Source organism: Myxocyprinus asiaticus, chromosome 25, assembly GCF_019703515.2.
Source record: "Myxocyprinus asiaticus isolate MX2 ecotype Aquarium Trade chromosome 25, UBuf_Myxa_2, whole genome shotgun sequence".
Lineage (NCBI taxonomy): Eukaryota > Metazoa > Chordata > Actinopteri > Cypriniformes > Catostomidae > Myxocyprinus > Myxocyprinus asiaticus.
This window is the reverse complement of record NC_059368.1, coordinates 18,171,956-18,197,489: the sequence shown is the minus strand read 5'-3', so window position 1 is coordinate 18,197,489 and position 25,534 is coordinate 18,171,956. Positions and strand designations below refer to the sequence as shown.

The following is a 25,534-nucleotide window of genomic DNA, read 5'->3' as shown; positions in this document are numbered from 1 at the left end:
TTTGCGATTGTGAACTGCCGCGTTGAATCGGTTCCCTCAATCTCACACGAAATACTTCCGGGTATTTCACTAAACACTCCAGATTTTGGCATGTTTCGTTTTTAGAGTGTCTCTTATTTCTTTATAACACCAAACGGCATGGACTAGAGCAGGAAGTGTGCGTATTTGTGTTCTTGTTTGTACTTCATTCATTGATACTTTGTCGCTATGTATTTTATACAGCCAGCTGTGAGCGCGTGAACTTGGTTGACCATGTCCAGATGTTGATCTCAGACAGATTTCTAATCCATGGGATTAAATGCCGCCGCCGCCGCTGCTACTGCTGTGTTGGGTGAAGTACTGTATGCTGCATTAACGTCCTCCTCGCCATGAAACGCGTCGTTTTATTTCTGGCGTCTTTATTTTTGACGGAGTGTTCAAGGAGACCCATTAGAGATGTCCTAGACGGCGAGTACGGTAAACTATTCTGCATTCACTGGACTTTGAAAACATTATGGATATATTTAAAGCGAAAGATTGTGTTGTTCCATTTAGGTCATCAAAAAGAATGTCTGTTTTAAAAACGCATTACTGTCTCACAACAGCTTGTACCTTTGTCATACAATTTAATGAATCACACTTTCAAAAACACATTTTTTTATTATTGTTGTGAAACTTCAAAGCAACATTTCTCTCACAAAAAATGTACTATAGCAACCATATTTCAACCAAAATACCATACTATTAGTGTTGTTATTGTTATTCAACAGTTAGTACTGTTAAACCATAATAAATTCAAATGAGATCTCCTTTCATAAATTTACAAAACCTTTCTGTCATGTTTTATTCACAGTGTTGGCTAAAACCAGGTTGCCACATTTTCACTGTTGGAACAAAACTTTATTAAAGGAATATTTCACCCAAATTGAAAATTCTCTCATCATTTACTCACTCTCATGCCATCCCAGATGTGTGTGACTTTCTTTCTTCTGCTGAACACAAATGAAGATTTTTAGAAGAATATCTCAGCTCTGTAGGTCCATACAATGCAACTGAATGGTGGTCAAAATTTTGAAGCTCCAAATGCATATAAAGGCAGCATAAATGTAATCCATACGACTTCAGTGGCTAAAACTGTTTCTTCAGAAGTGATGTAAATGTGGGTGATAAACAGATCAATATTTTAGCTCTTTTTTTTTTTTTTACCATAAATCTCCACTTTCACTTTCTTCTTTTGTTTTTTGCTTTTTGCATTTTTTTGTGCATATCGCCACCTACTGGGCAGGGAGCAGAATTTATAGTAAAAAAGGACTTAGATATTTATCTGTTTCTCACCAACACCTATTATATCACTTCTGAAGATATAGATTTAACTGCTGGAGTCTTATGGGTTACTTTTATGTTGCCTTTATGTGCTTTTTGGAGCTTCAAATGTCTGGTCAACATTTATTTGCATTGAATGGACCAACAGAACTAAGATATTCTTCTAAAAATCTTCTTTTATGTTCTGCAGAATTAAATGAGTAAATGATGAGAGAATATTCATTTTTGGGTGAACTATCCCTTTAACTATGGTGTTGTTCATACCTAGTTACTATATTTACCATAGTATAGTTTTATAGAATCTATAATTACCATAGGAACTGGTTTACTTTTGGCTAAGTGCTTGCTTCTCGCACTGGTGTTGTTTAATGTCATCTTATCACTTGTAATTCTCACTTTAAAAATAATGTTGTCCTGATTCCCAGGAATTTAAAGTAGTGAATTGTGACTCTTTCAGACCAGCTCAGCTCAATGCTGTCAGACTTTGATGTTCTTCATCTGTCAAATCTTCAACAACATTCAGTTCGCAAGAGAAACGTCCAGTCGCACACACATGCAGAGAGGCTTCTCAGTTTCACAGCATTACAGAGGTGAGTACTCATCACCCAGTATGATTTTAGGTGTGTGTGTGTGTGTGTGTGTGTGTGTGTACAGAAGCGTTGGGATGATGTCATCTAAAGGAGTCCAATTTTGTAACTACTGTAGGTGTTATGACACATGGTCATCGCCGAGATTAGTGCTCAGTCATTTGATGATCTCTTCTATTTATTTGGCAGGCATTTCAAATTGTACCTGGCAACCAACACCGAGCTTTTCACTCATGACTTCAATGCCATGGTGGTTGGGGAGGATGGCACTCAGGAGATTTATGAGGTCCAGAGGGAAAACTTTTTCACCGGTCATGTCGTTGGTAACTGCAACTGTTTAACTTTGTTATAAGAAACATCTGGGAAGTTTTCAATGCACAGGACTTTACAAAAGTCCCTTTAAATTAAGCATTTCAATTGACAACATGATTGCTTACTATTAATGTAAACCAATGCCAGTATAGATTATTGTCACTGAAATAAAGACATATGTCATTTTGGCAAAGTATTCCATTATTAAATACATTATTAATGTATGTACTGTATAAATTAGACCAAATTGTAATGTATATTACTGCTCTGACAAAGTTTCCTATTGTAGGTCTTAAAGGGATAGTTCACCCAAAAATAAAAGTTCTGCAATCATTTACTCACACTCATGTTGTTCCAAAGCTGTATGACTTTCTATCTTCTGTGGAACACAAAAGGAGATGTTAGGCAGAATGTTAGCCTCAATCACCATTCACTTTCATTGAATAAAAAAGATTCAATGAAAGTAGATAGTGACTGAGGCTAAAATTCTGCCTAACATCTGTTTTTTTTGTTCCACATGAGGGTGAGTGATGACTGAATTTTCATTTTTGGGTGAACTATCCCTTTAAAAGTGAAGTGCGCAATTGCTGTTGCTGATTTAGTTTTTGGTTTCTCATATTGCCAACCATCGTCTTCCCATTCTAGGAGAGGTGAATTCTCGAGTCCAAGCACATATCGGCGACAATGACTTCACTGCCCACATTCTTACTGATGAAGCTGAATACAATGTTGAGGTAATATACTGTAAATCAAATCTGATTTAGTTCATGCAACTCAACAAGGAGAACCCATTGTAATTCATCTGGTGTCCACAGCCACTGTGGAGGTTTATTGAAGACCCTCGGGATGGTCGGCTACTCGTGTATCGCACTGAGGACATCAGAAATGTGAGCCGGCTGGCAGCTTCTAAAGTGTGCGGCTATATCAACGCAGATGCTAGTGAGATGCTGCCAGAGAGTGTGCAGGCCAGAGTACTAGATGAAGATGATGAGGAGGAGGAGGATGGTAAGTCTTTCTAGGATATGATAAGGCCCTTCTCTGGGTATAGGTTTTTTAGTCAAATATAAATTCATGTCCTCAGTTCCATTTGATTTTTACATGGTTTCCAGGTTAAATACATTTGGAACACAATTTTACCTGACACTGTCAACAAGCAACCAATAATATATTATTATATTTGTAAACCAAATCACATCAAAGTCTCATCAAGTTTATACGATTTTTAGTTCATTTCGATTTAGATGTGACTGAAAGTTGTGAAGTCCTAGTGCTTGAGTTGTTAACTCTGTAATTAGGCTGTATTACTACATTAAGTCCTTTGTAGAACAGTCTACTAGTAGAATAAAGTATACCAAAACTTTGTATTTGCAATGTGTTATCATAACGGTCACAGTACCTTTCTTCATTTGTACCTGTTATTTGCTTCATACTACATATTCAATAAAAATCATGCTTTCTGCCTATTCGGCAAATGAAATCCACATGAGATCAGTTAAAGAAGCTGTTATAACCACTCAGTGATAATGAAAGTAAGATATGTGCAGTATATATGTGTCATTTGTAATGTTTACATCCTGCATTCATCGCACTAATGCTAGCATGCTCACCTTGGCCACAGTATGCATCTGTTACCCACTTTTATTGTGTTTAATGATGGAAAGTGTGAAAATAGTCCATGTAAGATAATGAAATTTGTTTTTATACTTGTTTTATTAAATAAAGACATTTATTGCTACTGCAAAGCAGAGGTCGATAATTCCGATATCTAAGGTGGTGGGAAAGGCCAATAACCGATTAATCGGCCAGTAGTTTTTAAAATTGATTTATAGAATGTCAACAACAAAAAAAGACTTATTCTTCCCTTACTATGACGGGCACAGACAAAGAGTCCTAAATGAATAAAATCCCATATGCAGTTTATTGTTCAACCAAAATTCCCAAAATAACCAGAAAAATGTAAGATTTAGTGCAAACGTGGGATTTTTAAGTATAAACAAGCCCGAAACACACCGGGGACTCTTATTTTGAAATGACGTAATGATGAAAAAACTTATCGCTTGTAATCACCATAGATTTTTGCTGATAACAACAAAAAGCAACTATCGATTAATCGGTAAAACCAATATATCATCTACCTCTACTGCAAAGATTGGTGTTGGGTGATATGAGTGTTACTATGGCAGACAGATTAGTCATTGGATAAAAGAATAGTAATTAGAGGCACATCAATGTGTCACAGGTGTTAATGGTTTATAGACTCCTGATCCATCCTAAAATGAACATTTCTAGCATTCGCCATGTGTCTCTGCATAACAAACGAGATAAATAAGCCTCCGAAAAGGCACTTTGAAGGGAGAACATTCATAGTAGCCATGCAGTAAGATCGCTTCATCAGAATTTGCAATAAAAATGAATTAAAAGGGGAGTTCCAATTAAACATTATTTTTGAGCCCCACACCCTCCAGCCCTCCAAAGCTCTCACAGTGGATGGTCAAGTCTTCGAAGTAAATAGGGCATAGGGACGATCACTTTTGAATGAAACAGAACAGCACCCTCTGTGTTGTTGTTGTTATTGCTCTTTCTCTTCTCTGCTTTGTGTTGTGTTCGACTTCCGGGTTAAAGACAAGTCACACGGAACCTCTGTTTTTGCAGTATGCGCATAACGTCGAGGCCTATTATGGACCGATTGAAGTGTATACATGCTAGATGGAACTGATCTGCAACCGCGTTATCTAGATTCGTCATTTTAAAAAGACAAACTATTGCTTTAGTCTGCATGAAATCAGACTTTAAAGTGCATGTAAACACACTCAGTGAAGTAAACTATGCATCTAGATTAAAACGGCCTTGTTTGATTTTAGGCTCTTATATCCATTTCTCAATCCAACCTGCTCAGTTAATCCTTTTTATTAAGAAAAGCCAGAATAATGGCTTATCTTAGAGGTTGTCATTCCAGACATTCAAAAGCTGTTTTAGGAAGACCAAGAGTTTAGATATGTTATGACTGATGGTTAAATCCTCAGACTGATCCAACATTCTATAGCCCTCTGTAGCAATACATCTTATCTACAATAGACATTCTTTCCCTGCTCATCTGACCACTTTATGAATACCAAATCTAGAATGTCTAATGTTAGACACTGCTTTATATAGTCGCTGTGTCACTCATGTGTAACGGCTGTCTCTCGCCTTCTCACCCAATGTCTATTTCCACTTTGCTTCTCTCTTCTACAGGGCACCTGAGAGAGAGGAGGCAAACCTTGGACCACAGTAAGAACACTTGCCCCTTGCTGCTTGTGGCTGACTACCGCTTTTTCAGACACATGGGCCGTAGGGAGGAGAGCACCACCCTCAACTACTTGGTAAAAAATAGTTGGAATGCACACAATTTTTTAGACCTACACAAGGCTTAATGTGTCCATTAAAATACACTGAAATATCAGGGAAAAGTATTTTCCAGGCCTGGAAAAGTCATGTTAATGAGCATCTGCCACACAGCTATTTGCACCCCAATAATCTGGTGAAACAACAGGAATATTGAGTGTAATGATGGTGTGAATGTGAACTGTTGTCCTAGCGACCCTGGTTCGAATCCTCCTTTTGTCCCACTCTTTCCCCCATCCGATTTCCTGTTTCCACTCTTAATATTTCCTTTAATACTACTTATAATAATAGATAAAAATGTTTATTTCATTGCAGTAATTTGGTCACGGAGAATGTTGAGGAGTGCAAAGAAGGGTTTGATCCGGAGGCGAGGTCTGTCGATTCCACTCGTTCCCGCGTCTCGGCATCACTTGTGTGTAGATTGCATCACTGTATTACAATATTAATGTTGTAGTAACCATGTTTTTTGGCAGAAACCAGAGTTTTAATGCAATTAACCATGGTGTTACTATGGTGGTAACAGTAACCATGGTTATTTTGTGGTTACTGTAAATTTACAACAAAAAAGCATGGTGAAACTGGTTACTGTAGTAAAATCAAGGTTATTTTATCTAAGGTAAGGTTAGGGTTAGGTTTAGTGGTAGGGGTTAATGTAGTGTGTCTGTGGGACTCTAAATAAACACAATAAACATACGTATATGTTAGTATTTTAATATGGGTGCAAATAATATCTGCCACTATTTGCAGTGGGGTGTAAATAGTGTAGCATATACCATTATTTGCACCAGGGTGCAAATAGCATGTGCCATTAATTAAAATCCTCACAGAATTTTCTGTGGTGTTTATACATTTTTCTAGTTTTGCTCTGCTTTAAAATATTTCACAGGCTAGATTTTGCTGTTGCATGAATCGTTCATTTGTGTAGGTTCCTTTTAATGAATTGATCAAAATGGTTCATAAATCAGTCTAAATGATTTCTTAGCAAATCTTTCTGAATCAAAAATATTTATTTTTTTTTATTTCAATTTGGAATACCCAATTCCCAATGTGCTTTTAAGTCCTCGTGGTCGCGTAGTGATTCGCCTCAGTCCGGGTGGTGGAGGACAAATCCCAGCTGCCTCCGTGTCTGAGACTGTCAACTCGCACATCTTATCATGTGGCTTGTTGAGCGTGTTGCCACGGAGACATAGCGCGTGGAGGCTTCATGTCATCCAACACGGCAACTACGCTCAACTCACCACGCGCCCCACCGAGAACGAACCACATTATAGCGACCCTGAGGAGGTTACCCCATGTAACTCTACCCTCCCTAGCAACCGGGCCGGTTTGGTTGCTTAGGGGACCATGCTGGAGTCACTCAGCATGCCCCCCTGGAATTCTAACTAGCGAACTCCAGGGGTGGTAGCCAACGTCTTTTACCACTGAGCTACCCAGGCCCCCAATCAAAACGATTTTTAAAAATTCACTGTTCCAAAAGTGTTGGAATCCTGTGTGAATTTGTTGTCAGATTCTCACTGTTTTGCATTTTTTTAGATTGAGCTGATTGATCGTGTGGATGACATTTATCGGAATACATCATGGGACGAGGAGTATAAAGGGTATGGAGTTCAGATTCAGCAGGTATGTGTTACCTTGAAGAGAACATGATAAATAATTCCAAGGAAATGGTGTTTTATAGCACGCAACGTTAATCTATACATTTAATATATTTCAGATCATAATTAACAAGACACCCACACAAGTAGAGCCGGGAGGTGCCCACTTCAACATGAAAGGGACCCCGGTGAAGAACAGAGATGTCTGGGATGTCAAGAAGCTGCTGGAGGTGGGCGAGCAGCAGTCATTCAATTATTGAGAGCTTAAATCCTCTCTGGATCATTTCAAAGAAACAAGATGCGCTTTCACTTGAGATTGAAGATTGTCATTGAGTACTTGTGTTTCGTTCCCAAATCCATCTCTAACTGTGATCTATTTGGTAGAGAGCCGGCAAAAAGAGAGAATATGCAAAGGAAACCTTAATTGTTTATTAAAAATGTAGTAAACATTTTATTTTGTCTTCTCTCTGCAGCAATTTAGTATTGACATCGCAGACAATGCATCAAAGGTGTGCCTGGCTCATCTGTTCACATATCAGGATTTTGACGAAGGCACATTAGGCTTGGCTTACGTGGCCCCGTCCAAACCCGGCTTTCCTGGAGGGCTCTGCTCTGAGAGTGAGTTCAAGGCTTCTTTTCTTGCTTTTCTTTCCCATAAAGTATTCGGACACTTAAGCCATCCTTAAAATGTATGATTGCCATTAGATTAGATAACAAAATCTAAAACCAAGAGGCATCTGCAACAAATAATGCTATACTTTTTCTCAGAAATAACTTCACTTTTTTGAGCCATATTTGCCATTACTTTAACTGATGTCAAGATGATTTTAGTGGATGTACTCTATGAAGTCATTTCCCCTCAGGTTCACACAGGTGTCTTAGCAGAGTAACTACAGTTGTTGTTTCTCACGTTAACTACTGAAATGTTTTACTAATGTTTGACAACCAGAAAGTGTCAAAATACATTTTGCCTTCATTTTAAACAGTACATTAATTGTTTAATCATTTGAAAACTTATTTCAAAGCCATTTTCTTTTTGTGAAATGTTTTGCTTGAAAAGTGTGATTTATCTTTCATTAAAACAAATTAAATTGATATTATGTTATCTAATACAATGACATTTCATACATTTTTAAGTGTGACTTAAATGGATAGTTCACTCAAAAATGAACATTCTCTCAGAATTTACTCACCCTCATGCCATCCCAGATGTGTATGACTTCCTTTCTTCTGCAGAACACAAACAAAGATTTTTAGAAGAATATTTCAGCTCTGTAGGTCCATACAATTCAAGTGAATGGTGATCAGACCTTTGTAGCTCCAAAAATCACATAAAGGAAACATAAAAGTAATCCATATGACTCCAGTGGTTAAATCCACATCTTCTGAAGCAATATAATAGGTGTTAGTGAGAAACAGAACAATATTTAAGTCCTTTTTTACTCAAAATCTCCACTTTTAGATGTGAAAGTGGAACTAAACAGGCACCGCATGTGACTTTTAGATGTAAAAGTGAAAGTGGAGATTTAGAGTAAAAAAAGACTGCAGTTTTAATCTGGTTCTCACCTACACCTATCATATCGCAAGATATGGATTTAACCATTGGAGTCATATGGATTACTTTTATGTTTCCTTAACAAGATTTTTGGAGCTACCATTCACTTGCATTGTATGGACCTACAGAGCTGAGATATTCTTCTGAAAATCTTTGTTTGTATTATGTAGAAGAAAGGAAGTCATACACATCTGGAATGGCATGAGGGTGTGTAAATTCTGAGAGAATTTTCATTTTTGGGTGAAATATACCATTAAATGTCCAAATAGTCTGAATGGCCACTGAATGTAACAATGTATAATGAAACTAGATAGGTGAAGTGTGCCAAGATGTTGATGCTGGCTTGACAAAGAATTATCTGAAAGTTTAAACAAGTTTTATAACTTTGATTTTTATACAGACATTACAGTAAGACAAACAGCAAGCTAGCTAGCTAGATAGTTGGATGGATGGATGGATGGATGGATGGATGGATAGAAAAAGAAAGAAAAGGGAGCAACAGCGAAAATTTACATTTGAATTTTCTTGGACCATCTGAAAAGAAAAGACATAGCACATTAAGTCAGAACAGTCTGAAGGTCTGTGCCAAGTTTAGTGGATGTAGCTTGAAAGCTCTAGGAGGAGTTACAATTAAGAATTTTAATCTTGGTTTAGATTTTGGAAAACCCCTAAACCATGTCTGTAGAAAAACAGTAATTACTGAGTTACATCAACTGAATTAGATACTTATGATATTTTATTTTGTTTTCTTTGTTTCCTAAGAGTGTCCTCCTTCAGGAAACGACAACCGTGCAATATACCTTAACACTGGTCTAACCAGCACCAAAAATTATGGAAAAACCATTCTTACTAAGGTAAGTGTACCAGTCACCTCAGAGCCCTAAGAAATATTAGTTAGCTTGCTCTTTTCTTGTGGTCACTTTTAGGTGGTAAGCTGATATGCTGGCCATTTTCCAACAGGAAGCAGACTTGGTTACAACCCACGAGCTTGGCCACAATTTTGGTGCTGTGCATGACCCAGATGATGTGCCATACTGTGCACCGAGAGAGGATCAGGGGGGCAAATATGTAATGTACCCTATTGCAGTGAGCGGGGACCACTCTAACAATAAAGTACGTGCTTCTGTGATATGTCTCAGCTTTGGATTCAGCTCATTGTCATTGTTCAGAATGTCACATGATCAATTTGTAAGTGCTATGTTTTTTGTGTTCTAGCTGTTTTCCAACTGTAGTAAGATCTCCATAGCAAAGAGACTGCGGTCCAAAGCCCCCACCTGCTTCAGAGAGAGGAACGTCAACGTGTGTGGAAACTCACGGGTGGAGGAAGGGGAGGAGTGTGATCCTGGACTGCTCCACCTCAACAGTGACCGCTGCTGCACTGCTAACTGCAAACTGCGGCCCAGTGCGGAGTGCAGGTAGAGCTACCCCATGTGGTCTCATGAAACAATGCAGAATCAAATATGCTGAATTAAGACAGAATGATTTAATTTTCCGTATGTCAGTTTCTGTATGTAACTAATGTCTCTCTTTCTTGATAACAGTGACAGGAACAGTGCATGCTGCAAAGACTGCATGTTTGAGAAGCATGGCAAGGTGTGTCAGGAGCCAATGGATGCCACTTGCAAGGGCAGGTCTTACTGTACTGGTGAGACTTCAGCTGACAAGCTCTAAGTTTAGACAACTGAAAATAGCACTTATGTATTTTATTAACATCATTAACATAAAAAATAAAATAAAAAAAAACAGATTTGAAGAACAGATACCATTTTTGTACCCAGTTTGGGTAAATCTCACAAAAGTTGTCAAACATGTCCAAGTCATATTTTACCCCAAAATCAAAGGAAAGAAGAATTTATATTTCTTAAAGAAAATTTAACCTATTTTAAGACCGTTCAAAATGTTTATGACATTATTTTCATGACAATTAAGCACCCCCTTGTTATTACCATAATGTTATCAATTTGGCCCATCTGAAAAAAAAAAGACATAGACATTAAGTCGGAACAGTCTGAAGGTCTGTGCCATGTTTAGTGGATGTAGCTTGAAAGCTCTAGGAGGAGTTACAATTGAGAATTTTAATCTTGGTTTAGATTTTGGAAAAGCAGATTTGTAAGTGTAGTAGTCGTTTTTATACACTGTTTGGGTAAATCTCACAAAAGTTGTTAAAAATATGTCCAGGTCATATTTTACCCCAAAATCAAAAGAAAGAAGAATTGATATTGCTTAAAGAAAATGAAACATATTTTAGGACCGTTATTTTCATAATTGTATCATTTTTATAATTTTTCATTTTAATATGAATTTTTATAATGTTATTTTATTCTAAAAAGTCCCAGTAGAATGTGATTTTGGTTTAATATGAAAATGAGAATTTGGGGTTGAAAATGTGTTTAATAGAACCATTCCACAGCATTTGATGATGCAATTCTTATTTAGCAGCCTAGATCTAGCAAATTGTATTTTTTTAAATTTGTATTATTTAGTTTGAATTTATAACTTTTTTGTGTGTGTGTGTGTGTGTGTTATATTGCCTTGGCCTTTGATTTTAAAATAAATACATTTGAAAATACAGCTGCTAAGAAAGTGACATCTTTCTGTCTCTAACTACTGTAATCGATCACTCTCAATTTTTCTCATTTGGAAAGGCGTTGAAATGTAATAATAGATTTATTCTTTTGCGGTTGGGTCAAATGGGAACTCAAAAATAATATACAGTATGCTGTGGTCTCCTATTCACTGCTATAGAATTTACCCCACTGACCTTTAATTCCGGAGATGTGAAATTATCCATTGTCATGAAAATAACGGCACAATAATTATTTTTTGGTAATTGATCAAAAATAGACTTAATTTTCTTTAAGCAATTTATAAAGTTTTGCTTAAAAATATTCTTCTTTTCTAATTTTGACTTGCTAAATTGTGACCTTGATATATGTTTTGTGAGATTCACCTCTATGTGTCTAGCCCTTTGTCCTGACTGGAAGTCCTATCCTCTCTGGTTCTAACAGGCAACAGCAGTGAGTGCCCTCCTCCAGAGAACCTCCCAGACAAGAACATCTGTGTGGATAACGGGCAGTGTCTGAATGGAGAGTGCATCCCTTTCTGTGAGGCCGTTAAGAACCTGCAGTCGTGTGCTTGCAATGGTACATTGACCTCCTGGGGTCACAAATACCGTTATTATATGGTAATCACTGTTAATAAAGTCTGACTTGAGCAGACCTGCCCTTTTATTCCATCTTTATTTCATTCTTCAGACACAAACAACTCTTGTAAGGTGTGCTGCAGGGATAAGAGTGGTGTGTGCTCACCCTATGTTGACAACAAGGGCAGCCCCCTCTTTCTGCGGAAAGGCAAACCCTGTACACTGGGCTTCTGTGATGGAGCCGTGAGTACCATACAGTATTCACAAAATACACTTACATGACTTTCTACTCATGGAAAACTATATTTTATAAAACATCTAGAAAAGACTGATTCATTTAAAGGGATAGTTCACCCCAAAATGAAAATTCCATCATCATTTACTCATCCTCATGTTGTTCCAACCCTGTTTGACTTTGTTTCTTCCATGGAAGACAAAAGAAGATGATAGGCTGAATGACAGTCTTGGTCACCATGCAATTTCATTGTATGGAAAAGATGCAATGAAAGTAAATGGTGACTTAGACTAACATACTGCCTAAAATCTCCTTTTGTGTTCCACTGATAAAGAAAGTCATATGGGTTTGGAACAACGTGAGGGTGAGTAAATGATGACATAATTTTCATTAATTTTCATTTTTGATAGAACATTCCTTTTAAGTAGTTCACAAGACAGTTGCAAATGGGATTAAGTTGAATCATTCAAACATTTCTTCTTATTCCTTCTAGGGCAAATGCATGAAACAGGTCCAGGATGTTATAGAGAGGTTGTGGGATTTCATTGAGAAGCTCGACATCAATACTTTTGGTAAGTTGCCTGTGAACATGATGATTTCAGCTTACTTAAAGGAATGTTCCGGGTCAAATACAAGTTAAGCTCAATCAAAGCATTTGTGACAATGCTGATTAACACAAAAATTGATTTAGACTCTGTCACGCCTCCACCGGGCTCTCCCTTGCCCCATTCACTTTCCCCTAGCTTCTAATCACCTGCACCTACACCTACACTTAGTTATCACTAGTAATCAATACCGGTCACACTCATCACTGTCTAGTCTCCCTTAGGTCTCGCTGAGCGATCGCAAATTTTATATCCCTCCAGTCTACCTGAACTACCGAGATGTCTTTAGTCCTCAGAGAGCTTCACAGCTACCACCTCATCGACCCTGGGACTGTGCCATTGACCTGCTGCCAGGAGCTACATGACCACGAGGTCGCATCTATCCTCTCTCACTCCCTGAACAAAGGGCCATGGTGGAGTACGTGGAGGAAGTTCTCAAGCAAGGATACATCCGTCCCTCTACGTCCCCTGCTGCATCGAGTTTCTTCTTCGTCTCCAAGAAGGATGGTGGTTTACGGCCCTGCATAGACTACCGTGCTCTGAATGAGGTCACTGTGAAATTTCGGTACCTTCTACCCTTGGTCCCGGCTGCTCTGGAGACTTTACGGGGAGCAACGGTGTTCACCAAACTCAACCTGTGCAGTGCGTATAATCTCATCTGAATACGTAAAGGAGACGAATGGAAAACTGCCTTCATAACACTTACTGGCCACTATGAATACCGGGTGATGCCGTTTGGCCTGGCCCCTGTGTTGCAGGGGTTCATGAACGAGATTTTCCATGAGTACCTCCAGCGATTCGTCCTCATTTATATCGACAACATCCTCATCTTGTCTGATCATACCCACCATGTCACCTTTGTCCTAAAAAGCTCAGAGAAAATCAGTTGTTCCTCAAAAGAGGAGAAGTGCACGTTCCATCAGTCCTCTGTTCACTTCCTGGGATATAACATCGGTCCCAAAGGTATACAGATGCCCCAGGGAAGTTTCAAGCTGTTCACAACCCACTACTGTCATGGACTTGTAATGCTTCCTTGGACTTGCAAACTTCTACCGATGCTTTATAAGGAACTATAGTACCATGGCAGCACCTCTCACTTTCCTCCTGCGTGCCAAGCCAAAGTCTCTGTCCTGGTCCTCCCAAGCCGATCATGCCTTCCAACGACTCAAAGAGTCTTTCACCACTGCTCCAATCCTACAACATCCAGACTCTGTAAGACCATTTGTAGTCGAAGTGGATGCTTCCACCACTGGTGTCGGAGCCATCCTCTCTCAGCGGCTGGGGAATCCTCTTAAGCTTCACCCATGTACCACCTTCTCCAGAAAACTGTCTCCAGCAGAGCAGAACTATGACATCAAGCTGGCTCTGGAGGAATGACGCCACTGGCTTGAGGGTTCCTGTCACCCCTTTCAAGTAATCATGATCACCGCAACCTCGAATACCTCTGGGAGGCACGTCGGCTGAACCCTCGCCAGGCTAGGTGGGGCCCTATTCTTCACATGTTTCAATTTCACCGTCACCTATCGTCCAGGGTCCAAAAACATCATGGCGGATGCCCTCTCCCGGCTTCATTCTCCTGATACTGCATCTATCACTCCAGAATCCATCCTTCCTCCATCCCTCTTCATCAGCCCTATTCAGTGGACCCTGGACAAGCAAATTGCCGAAGCTACCTCCACTGAGCCTTCTGCACCGGGGTGTCTGGAGGGACACACCTATGTTTCACAGCTCTCCGTTTGCTTCTCCTGGACTCCCTGCACTCTTCCCTGGGCACTGGACACCTAGGCATCCATCAGACCCTCTCACTTCTTCGAGATTGCTACTGGTGGCCCTGCATGTCTCAGGAAGTCCAACACTTCGCCCAAGCCTGTCCCAAATGTGCTATGTCTAAGTCCCCTCATCATCTTCCAGCAAACTCCTTCCTCTTCCCATACCTCATTGTCCCTGGTCACACCTAGGAGTGGACTTCATAACCCATTTGCCATCCTCCAATGGTTACACCTGTGTGCTGGTGGCAGTCGATCGATTCTCCAAAGCCTGTTGACTGGTACCTCTGAAGGGACTACCTACTGCTCTAGAGACCGCGGAAGCACTATTCCACCATGTCTTCTGAAACTTCGTCATCCCGGAAGACATAGTGTCTGACCATGGTCCCCAGTTCATTTCCTGGGTCTGGAAGGCCTTCTTCTCCCTCCTGGGAGTGTCAGTCAGCCTCTCATCTGGTTATCACCCTCAGACTAACTGACAGACAGTCACGGTCATGCCTCCACCGAGCTCTCCCTTGTGCCGTTCACTTTCCCCAAGCTTTTAATCACCTGCACCTGCACTTAGTTATCACTAGTAATCAACAACAGCTCAAATAACCATCACACCCACACTATCACTGTCTAGTCTCCTTTAGGCTCACACAGAACTCACTGCTCTTCCTCAGCAGTGTCTTCTATCTTCGTGTGATCATCAGTGTTATTTATTCATCAGTGACTGTCTATGTCAAACCACATTAATCTGAAGCCATCTAAGTTCATTTATCATTCTACTCGCCTGTTTTCTTCCTGTGTGCCAAAGTTCCCGCATCTGGGTTTACCATCCATCTGTGAGTATTGCCTTCCTAACAGACTTGTTCCTCTTTTTCTTTAAAAAAAAAAAAGAAGAAAATATTAAGGTTAGGTTGAGATACTTGCAGTGAATGGGGGCCAATTTTTGAATGTTAAAATACTTGCTGTTTCAAACATATAGCCACAAGACATAAAGGATATGTGTGTAAGCATGATTTTAGTGTGCTAAAATCACTTACAAACCTTTTCTGTGTAAAGGTATAGCCAATTTTACAACTTCGTTACCATAACGATGTAATGTCAACAAACCCTAAAATGACTATAAAAATAAAAAACTTTACAGCTCAAATAATACATGAGTTTTAACAGAAGATTTAATGCAAGTGCTTTTATAAATTTAAAAGCTTCACATTTCTGTGTTTAAACCCTCCAAATATTGGCCACATTCACTTTCACTGTCCCCATTCACTTCCATTGTAAGTGCCTTACTATAACCTTGATTTTTGTTTTGTTTTTTGAAGGAAAAACTTTAAAACTATTTTTAAGGAGTGACAAGTCAAAATAATTATTTGTGGTTATCAACATTATGCCACAAATGCTGTCAATTGAGCTTAACTTGTATTGAACCTGGAACATTCCTTTACATTCCAAATGGAGAAAGGAGATCTGTGTGTGTGTTCTCAGGGAAGTTCTTGGCAGACAACATTGTTGGCTCAGTGGTGGTCTTCTCTCTGCTCTTCTGGATTCCTCTCAGCATTCTGGTGCACTGTGTGGTGAGTCATCTCTCCAGTAACAGTTAGAACTTTGAGCTCTTGTAAATTCCTGTTACTATAATAGATTGACCTTGAATTGTTCTACTCATATTTCCCATGGTCATGGAAAACCTGCAAATATTAGGGAATTTAAAACAGTATTTTCCAGGCTTGGAAAAGTTATGAAAATTAATGAAATCAAAAAAGTAATGGAAATTCGGGTCTCGTGATGCCATGCGAGGAGCAGACATGTGAGTGGCTAGCTCTGCGCACTTTGCTGTTTTTTTTTATTATTTTCTTGTTATAACCGTTGAGATTCGATATATCCAATTACATATTTATTCTTTGAGGTAAACATGGCAAAGAAGTAAAAATCCTCAGACTCTGGAGACATTAAAAGACACTTACGTGTTCAAGCTGAGGCCTCTGATGGGACTGCGAGCCGGGGACTCGATTTGGAAGGCATGTCTGGAGATGAAATCCAGCGTCAACTGTCCAACATCTCAGGGAGGAGGATCTCGCTGTAATAGGTCGATCGATTACGGCGATGGAAACAAAATTCTCTGAATTGATCACAAGAGTAACAGAAGTTGAAAAACTAATAGATTATCTGGAATTATCGGAAAAGGAATTATCCACTAATCTGCCCGCATCCAAAATAGACTTGGAACACATTTTGGGAAAACTTGAACATTTCAAAAATGTGAACCGAAGGTATAACCAGCTCCCGGCTCGCGGAACTGCTGAGGGAGACAGGCCCCGATCGATTCTGGCCAGATTTCTGAGATCATCCGATAAAGAACTCATGTTGCACCAGGTGAGAAGCAAAGGAAAGCTTTCTTGGAAGAATCACAATATTTTCTTGTTCCTGGATTTTGCAAATGTGACGAGAGAAACGCGATCGGTTCAAGGAATGTAAGAAACTCTTACATCAACGGAAGATCGCTTTTGCACTGATGTTTCTGGCCAAAATGAGAATAGACACCAAGGATGGCAGCAAAGTATATTTATGCCCCAAAAAGGCACTGGCCTTCATACAAACTATGGGTGAGTAAACCATTGGCCGTTTCTTATGTGAGTGGACTAACTCGCTGTTCAGTGTCTCGATTGTCTGAGGAAGCTGGGTGCCATTTTTGTGTGTTTCTGCGTTGGCTCCGCCTGGCGGCTGGAGTTTGTTTGTGGCATGACACTCCAAGAAACCTTTGCATTGATGGAAGATCGCTTTTACACTGAAGTTCCCGGCCAGATTGAGAATGGACACTATGGATGACCGCAAAATATTTACATGCTCACATAAAGGACGTCTTTTAAAAAGTTGTCGGACTGAGTAAGTCATGATGTATTTTTTTTAGGCAGCCTCCGAGTGAATTTGACTCGCTTAATACACACTTGATCATCCGAGGAACCGGGATGCCTGTTTTGTTTCTTTATGTGCTGGCTCCGTCTAGTGGCTGGAGTTTGTTTTGTGGAATAATACTTCTTGGGGTCAGTTGTGGATGAATCTGATCGTTTTTTGTGCTTACACCTCCTGTTGACGGGAGTTTGTTTTTGTGGAGTATTTTTAAGGGACATTACAATGATTACATCATCCGCTGAACTCATAACAACTGGCTCACTGAACAATTGTCAGTTTGTCCGAGGAAACTGAACGGCTTTATATCAGCTGGAGTTTGTTTTGTGGAGGAACACACCTTCAAGACAGTTTTGCGAATGAATCTACACGTTCTTTGTGTTTATTCTGCCTATTTGGCTGGAGTTTGTTTTACAGAGTATTTTCTGCTGTGTAATTTTGCCTCACAAAACCTGTGCAGAAGCACCGGACTTGAGCAATCCGACGGCAGAGTTGTCATGGGGGTTCTCGCGTGCATACATGGACTCTTTGAGTTTGGAGGGATGGACGCCAGTCGGCACTGTCGTGCGCAGGGTTTATGCGCATGGTTTTTCTTTTTTCTGTTCGTTTTGTTTGGGGGGAATTTCGGGGTTTGATTGTTGCATTAATGGGAAATGTGGTCTGTATAATCTTGCTTTTGACACACAATTTATTTTTTTTATTATATCAATATGTCAAATGTTAATGTGAATGGGTTATCTCTCTCCACATGGAATGTGAATGGGTTGGGCACCCCATTAAAAGAAGGAAGGTTATTTCTTTTCTTAAGCATAAGAAATATGATATAGTGTTTCTTCAAGAAACGCATCTTTCCCCACAGGAAGCTGAAAAATTTGGGAAGATATGGGGTGGACATGTTTTCTTTAGTGCTGGCTCAAGTAAGAGCAGGGGGGTCATTATATTGATAAATAAACATCTACAATTCAAATTTCTCAAACAGATTAAAGATAAAATAGGAAGAGTCATTATTGTTTTAGCAGACATTCAGGGGCAAAGGTTGATTTTGGCTAATATTTACGCACCTAACACTGATGATCAGGGCTTTTTTATAGATCTTGAAGGGTTGTTGCAAACTGTTGGCACCCCTCATGATATAATATTGGGAGGAGACTTTAATTATTGATGGACTCAATCCTTGATCATAGTGAAGCGATGTGTGTAAGCCCCCTAGAGCAACATTGACACTTCACAAGATGTGTAAAAATCTTGGTCTTGTAGATATCTGGCGACTTTAGAAACCCATCTGGTAGGGATTATAAATTTTTTTCATCAGTTCATAAGATTTATTCTAGAATAGATTTTTTTTTTATTTCTAAATCCCTCATTCCATCTGTTGTTGATTGCTCAGTTGGAAGCATTTTAGTCTCAGATCACGCCCTGGTGAGTTTAGAGATGTTGCCACATGCAGAGAAAAATAAATCATATAGTTGGCGCTTTAATGTATCCCTTTTGCAAAATCCTGATTTCCAACAAATGTTAAAGACTGAAATCATTGTTTATATGGAGACCAACTGGTCCTCAGTATCCTCTGTGGGCGTGGCTTGGGAGGCACTTAAGGCTGTTCTTAGGGGTCGGATCATACAGAATGCCTCATTCATCAAAAAATCTAAAGCACGAGAACTCGTGGATTTGGAAGGGAATATTAAAAGTGCCGAAGCAGAACTGAAGCGCTGAATGTCGTCTGATGGCCTCAGAGAACTGACCCGATTGAAATACAGATATAATTTTGTCACAGGAAGTAGAGTTTTAGTTATTCAGGGCAAGACAGTCATACTTTGAGTCGGGTGACAAATCAGGAAAACTTTTGGCTAGATATATAAAGCAGAGAGAGAGTCTTTGTCTACCATTCCCTCAGTGAAATCTGCTGGTGGAGAAATTTTTACCTCAGCCATTGATATTAATAATGCTTTTAAAGAATTCTATCTTGATCTCTATAGTTCCACGTTTTCGTCTACTTATGAAGATATTAGAAACTTTGTGGAACCATTAGTTCTCCCTAAATTGACGACTGAACAAAAAAATTCTCTTGATTCTGAGATAACCTTGGAGGAGCTTGATGAGGTAATTAAGTCCTTACCTATAGGCAAGGCTCCCGGGCCAGATGGCTTTGCTGCTGAATTTTATAGATCTTATGCTACAGAACTGGCTCCACTTTTATTAGAAGTTTATACAGAATCATTAAAGATGGAAAGCTTCCCCCAACCATGACACAAGCCCGGATCATTCTGATTCTTAAAAAGGACAAAGATCCAAGCAAGTGTAAGAGTTACTGTCCAATTTCCCTGATCCAGCTAGATGTAAAAATTTTGGCAAACATTTTGGCTAACTGATTAAGTAAAGTTATGACATCTCTTATACATATAGATCAGGTGGGGTTTATTCAGGGCCGCAGCTCTTCTGATAACATCAGGCGTCTCATCAGTATCATGTGGTCAGTAGCGAATGATCAGTCTCCGGTCGCTGCCATCTCACTTGATGCCGAAAATGTGTTTAATATGGTAGAATGGGATTATCTTTTAAAGATTTACGAAATATACGGGTTCGGGAATACTTTTATTGGATGGATTAAGTTACTTTATAGACACCCGGTAGTGGCGGTACAAACAAATGGATTAATTTCAGATTATTTTACTCTGGATAGGGGCACCTGGCAGGGTTGCCCTCTTTCACCATTATTGTTCTGTCTTGCCCTGGAACCATTAGCAGATGCAGTAGGAAAAGAGGATGAGTTTCCAGGGGTGATGGCGGGAGGAGTGGCGCATAAGCTTTTGCTTTACGCAGGTGACATTTTATTATTCGTCACCGACCCCACTAGATCTATGCCTTGCCTCCACAGAATTATTAATTCCTTTTCTAAATTTTCAGGATAGAGTGTTAATTGGTCTAAATCCGAAGCTTTGGCTTTGACAGCGTACTGCCCAGTAACAGCTTTTCAGCCGGGTGCCTTCCAGTGGCCCAAACAGGGCATTAAGTATTTGGACATTTTATTCCCAGCAAATTTATGTGATATAGTCAGAGTTAATTTTGAGCCTCTAATAAAAAGGTTTTCGAGTGATGTGGGCAGGTGGGCTTCATTACATTTATCGATGATTGGGAAGGTTAATGTTATTCAAATGAACTGCATTCCAAAATTTAACTACCTGCTGCAGTCTCTCCCTGTAGATGTCCCCCTCTCTTATTTTAAGCAATTTGATAGCATAATGAAGTCCTTCATTTGGAATGGTAAGCGTCCCAGGTTACGTTTTAATAAGTTACATAGGCCGATTGACAAAGGTGGGCTAGGCCTACCCAAGATTTTGTTTTATTATTACGCGTTCGGTCTCAGACATTTGGCCATTGGTCGCTCCCACCTGAGAGAGAGCCCATCCCTGGTTTGTTATTGAACAGGAAGTTCTTGCCCCTATTTCGCCATTGCAAAGCCTTTCAATCAAACTAATCGGAGAAGTTAAGTCACACCTCGTTATCTCGCATCTGCACCTGGTTTGGACGAAAGTGTCCAGAGTGTTTAATTCGGACATTTATTTAAGTGTTGCCTCAAGCATATGGCTGAACCCTAAATGAAACATTAATAAGTCCCCTTTCTGTTGGTCAGAGTGGATTGGGAGGGGGGTTACTACACTTGGTGACCTATATGAGAGTGGAGTGTTGAGATCTTTTGATAATTTGGTTCAACATTTTAAGATTCCTAGATCTCAGTTCTTTAGGTATTTACAGCTGCGCCACTTGCTCTGTACTATTTTTGGGAGTAGTGTACACCCCCCTAAAGTGGCAGATACTCTGGAAATGGTGATTACTGCTTTTGGGAAAGGTCAGGAAGCATCAGTGTATTACTCCCTGTTGATTCAGAGTCTGGGGGATGGAGTTTCGTCTTCTCTCAAGAGATTATGGGAGAAGGATTTAAACTTTGTATTGGAGGAGGGAGTGTGTGCCAGGTTCCTAAAAAGCATCAAGTCTGCATCTAGAGATGCAAGGGTCCGTCTAATGCAATTTAAGATTTTGCATCGGTTCTACTGGACCCCCTCTAGATTGTATAGGTTGGGTCTTAAAGGCACACCCACCTGCTGGTGGTGCCAAACAGAAGACGGGGACACAATACATGTATTTTGGGGATGTTTTAAAGATCCAAGAATTTTGGTTGAGGGTTCAGAACTTTATGAGTGAGGTGTTGAACACTCAACTTTCATTTAGCCCCAGACTCTGTATCCTGGGTGATGGGATGACTCTGGACATTGGGGACAGTTATTTAAAAAGTTGGGTCCTAGCCGGAGTCATGATTGGTAAAAAAAATCATCCTCAGGGGATGGAAGTCGGCTGGGGCACCCTCATTTAGGGAATGGTACGGGGAGATGGGTGAGGTGGCGGCGTTTGAGAGATGTTTTTTAGAAGGCTGGGGAAATGGGATTTGTTTGTCAACAAACAATGGGGGGGGGGGGGTATTTGGATTTTTTGGATGGTTCTCAGGGAATGGCTGTGGAGAGGGATTTGTAGTTTAGTTGGGTATGTGTTTTATTGATTTTGTTTGAATGTATATCTTGTTTTTTTTATGTATTGTTTGTATTTATTTTGATGTTCAGTTGTTGGTGACCACAGTACTGTGTGGGGGGGGGTTGATAATGTTATCATATGATGTTTGAATCAATAAAATTGTTAATAACAAAAAGTAATGGAAATTCAAGGAAATTTCTATAGTAAACACATTTTCTCTGCTAAAAAATATTAAAATGTTACAATATTTAATGTGCTAGATATTGCTCTTTTGTAGAGTAAAACCTGCTTGTCGTAATGATGTCCTATTTGTCAGTAAATTGTGGATGCAGCATCATTCAAAATTAATAGTTTTCAGTTACAGATGCCATTGTAGAAATTCACTATTCACAATCAACCGTGATTAATTTAATCCAAGAGTGAAAGTGTCCAATAACAAGATGGTTACTGAGATTAAGCAAGTGGTATTCAGCTGGTCATATGATTCTAAAATGGCAGCCCCCATGAGGGGACCCTCTCCATGTAGAATTAAACTGCTTTTATAAGGTTACTGATATGACTAGAATCCTCTTCTCATGTAAGCCGTCATGATTGTATGCATATGTTTCAAAATTACAATTCATTTTTTTAGGAATAAAACTTATTAAATGGGGAAAAAGTAACTGAGTGCACCTTTAACTATCTTACAACAATTTCTGATTTATTCTACTTGTAGAAAATCAACATTGTTCATTTTATAGTCACAATTTTCACACATGCCTATTTCACAAATTAATCTCAATTGCCTTTTCCAACAGCAAAAATGAGCTCACTTTGCACATCCATTGCAACAAATCCATTCCTTCACACTAATGTCAAAGGGGCTTCGGAGATGTCGTAATAGAAATTTCTGCCATCTAATGTTTTAGACTCCACGCAAACTGCAAAAACCATGCAGTTGTTTTTCTAGTTTTCTTGATCTGTCCTAAGACAATAATGCTAAATCTGACAACTCGCTAGACAATAAAGATATCACTCACTTTAATGCAAAACACAAGCCATCTGATTATAAACATTTCATTCACTTACTGTATACAGATAAGATTTTACTCAGATATTGTGTGATGTAAGAATTTTGTATGACAGTAATAGTGTTTTTTAACACTATTAAAAATGTATTTTGTTTGTCGCTCTTTGTCTTAAGGATAAGAAACTTGACCAGCAATATGAACTGAATACCAAGTCACTCTTCTGCCCCAGTGTAAGTACCAGTCAGGAAGGACTGAGTATAAAGAGAATTTAATTTCACACAGAGAAAAGACATTTCATAAACTCATGACTGTTTATGTGCTACTACAGAACACAGAGCTGCTGAGCAGTCTAGAATCAGCATCGGTGCGGATCTTCAAACCAACATCCTCCTCTGGCATCTCTGCTGTGCCACGCTTCCAGGCATCTGGCCCTCTGCAGACAAGCACCCCACCTGTCTCCCTCTCCCAGGTGGCTCCAGCCCCAGCCCCGTGTCCTCTGCCCACCATGGAGCCCCAACGCATGGCAACCATCCAAGAAGATCCCAGCTACGATTCCCATCTAGATGAGCAAGCCCTGGGAGAGGACTTCCCTACCTCAGGCTCTGTGTCACACTCCTTTGATGATCTGACGGATAACCGAGAGAACATCATGTCCTTCAGGGCGAAGAGACATGCACAGAGTAACAGCAAAGAGACAGAATGTTGAGTGCATGATTGGGATGAATGAACGAAAGAGGGAGTATATTATTGGGAATGCTCAAAGGTGAGCATTGGGATGTAATATATGCTTACAGTTCCAGTATTACAAATATCCAGATTGCAGTATGATTTAAGAGCGCTGGACTTCTATTAAGGAACAAAAGGCACAATTTGTTCAGTGACCAGGCATTAGATGGGAATTAATCCTGTTTGGATTATGCAATACGCACACACACACTGGATATCAACAGGGTTAAACACACATGACCAGTTTCATTGTTAAAGGAACAGTTCACCCAAAAATGAAAATTCTGTCATCATTTACTCACCCTCATTCCATCCCAGCTGTCTATGACTTTCTTTTTTTAGAATTTTTTAGAATTTTTAGAAAAATATCTCAGCTCTGTAGGTCCATACAATGTTAGTGAATGGTGATCAGAATTTTGTAGTGCCAAAAATCACATAAAGCAAACATAAAAATAATCCATATGACTCTAGTGGTTAAATCCATATCTTCAGAAGCAATATAATAGGTGTGGGTGAGAAACAAAACAATATTTAAGTCTTTTTTTTACTCTAAATCTCCAATTGAACTTTCAGATGAGAAAGTGAAACTAAACAGGCACCACATGACATTCAGGTGTAAAAGTGAAAGTTTCCTTTATTTGATTTTGGAGATACAAAGGTCTGATCACCATTCACTTGCATTGCATGGACCAACAGAGCTGAGATATTTTTCCAAAAATCTTTGTGTTCGGCTGAAGAAAGTAAGTCATACACATCTGGGATGGCACGAGGGTGAGTAAATGAGAGAATTTTCATTTTTGGGTGAACTATCCCTTTAAAGGCTGTACATGCCAGTACTGAGTTGTTTACATGTCTGTTTTCGTCTAAGGGATTTAGGAGACTCTAACAGATCTTGAGTCCTGTTATATTATGAATATACCCATTATGTTTTCTGATATTAAGTTTTACATGTATGTGCTCTGACATTCACCTGCAAATGGCATTTTGTAACCTTTAAAAACCATAATCTGGTGCTCTCACTTTTTTACTGTTTGCAAAAGACAATCTAACTCATTTTTAGAGGCATTTTTATATTTTCAGATTTTGCCTATGGGAAATACTTGTTTGGTTTATTGTGTGAGGACTGCTTTTTTGTACTGTGCTTGAATGCCAACATGTAACTGTTATCAATACAGTTGTACCAGAAGACATATTTTTTCACTGGCTCGTTGGCTTTGTATGAAACACCAAAGTCATTGTATCCTTAAAAAGAGACAGTCAGCTTTATTTCTTCAAACCATTGTACTTTTCTGCATCACAATATGCAAGAATATGTATCTTGCAGGCTGCTCTTAAATGAATGTGTACTGATATTTAACTGCGCTGAGAACAGTATCTAAAGTGCCTTGTATTTCTGTTTTTTTCATTTGTCTTAGAAATAGTGTTTTACTCCATGTGTTTTGTGACATTTATGTAATATAAATTACAGCAATACTCAATGTGTCATTTGTAAGTGTCTAAAGTCACCTTTGAATCTTATTCAGCTATAACGTTTGAGATGTTCAAAACATTATTTATGTGGGCTGTTTGTTCAGTGTGTGATTATGAAATTGGGTTATCAAGCATACTAGTGTCATTTTCTGTCTGAAGCTCTTGTAAAAGTACTAATTAGTGAAAACATGCTATGTGAAATCCTGATATTTGTTGTCAAATCCTGTGAAACCTTGTTCAAGATTAAAGGGGTGGTTCACCCAAAAAAGAAAATTCTGTCATTTTTTCCATTCTCATGTTGTTACAAACCCAAGATGTTTTTTTTTCCCTTCCGTGAAATGCAAAAGGAGACTTTAGGCAGAATGACAGCCTCAGCATTAAAAAATGCATTGAAAGTGAATGATGCCTGAGGTTAACATGCTGCCCAGC

General features: G+C 39.2%; 1 protein-coding gene across 1 annotated transcript; it reads left to right on the top strand.

Moving 5' to 3' along the window:
• Window positions 1-115: 115 nt before the first annotated feature.
• On the top strand, window positions 116-25,108 carry LOC127416487 (disintegrin and metalloproteinase domain-containing protein 17-like). The gene is made up of 19 exons (XM_051655887.1): window positions 116-456; window positions 1,760-1,892; window positions 2,079-2,212; window positions 2,847-2,935; window positions 3,017-3,206; window positions 5,436-5,563; window positions 7,119-7,205; window positions 7,300-7,410; window positions 7,654-7,798; window positions 9,498-9,589; window positions 9,696-9,848; window positions 9,951-10,150; window positions 10,277-10,380; window positions 11,744-11,878; window positions 11,990-12,120; window positions 12,606-12,684; window positions 15,957-16,045; window positions 23,083-23,139; window positions 23,238-25,108. Exons 1-19 carry the CDS (start codon window positions 369-371, stop codon window positions 23,613-23,615), a joined length of 2,523 nt encoding a protein of 840 aa, XP_051511847.1. The 5' UTR covers window positions 116-368; the 3' UTR covers window positions 23,616-25,108.
• The last annotated feature ends 426 nt before the right edge of the window (window positions 25,109-25,534 follow it).

What these genes read in the sequence shown, in the direction of transcription:
- LOC127416487 (XM_051655887.1), top strand. Translation starts at nt 369, where the DNA reads ATGAAACGCGTCGTTTTATTTCTGGCGTCTTTATTTTTGACGGAGTGT. An exon ending in GAAAAACCATTCTTACTAAG is followed by an intron (nt 9,590 to 9,695) that starts GTAAGTGTACCA and finishes ATTTTCCAACAG; the next exon opens with GAAGCAGACTTGGTTACAAC. An exon ending in GGGCAGGTCTTACTGTACTG is followed by an intron (nt 10,381 to 11,743) that starts GTGAGACTTCAG and finishes TGGTTCTAACAG; the next exon opens with GCAACAGCAGTGAGTGCCCT.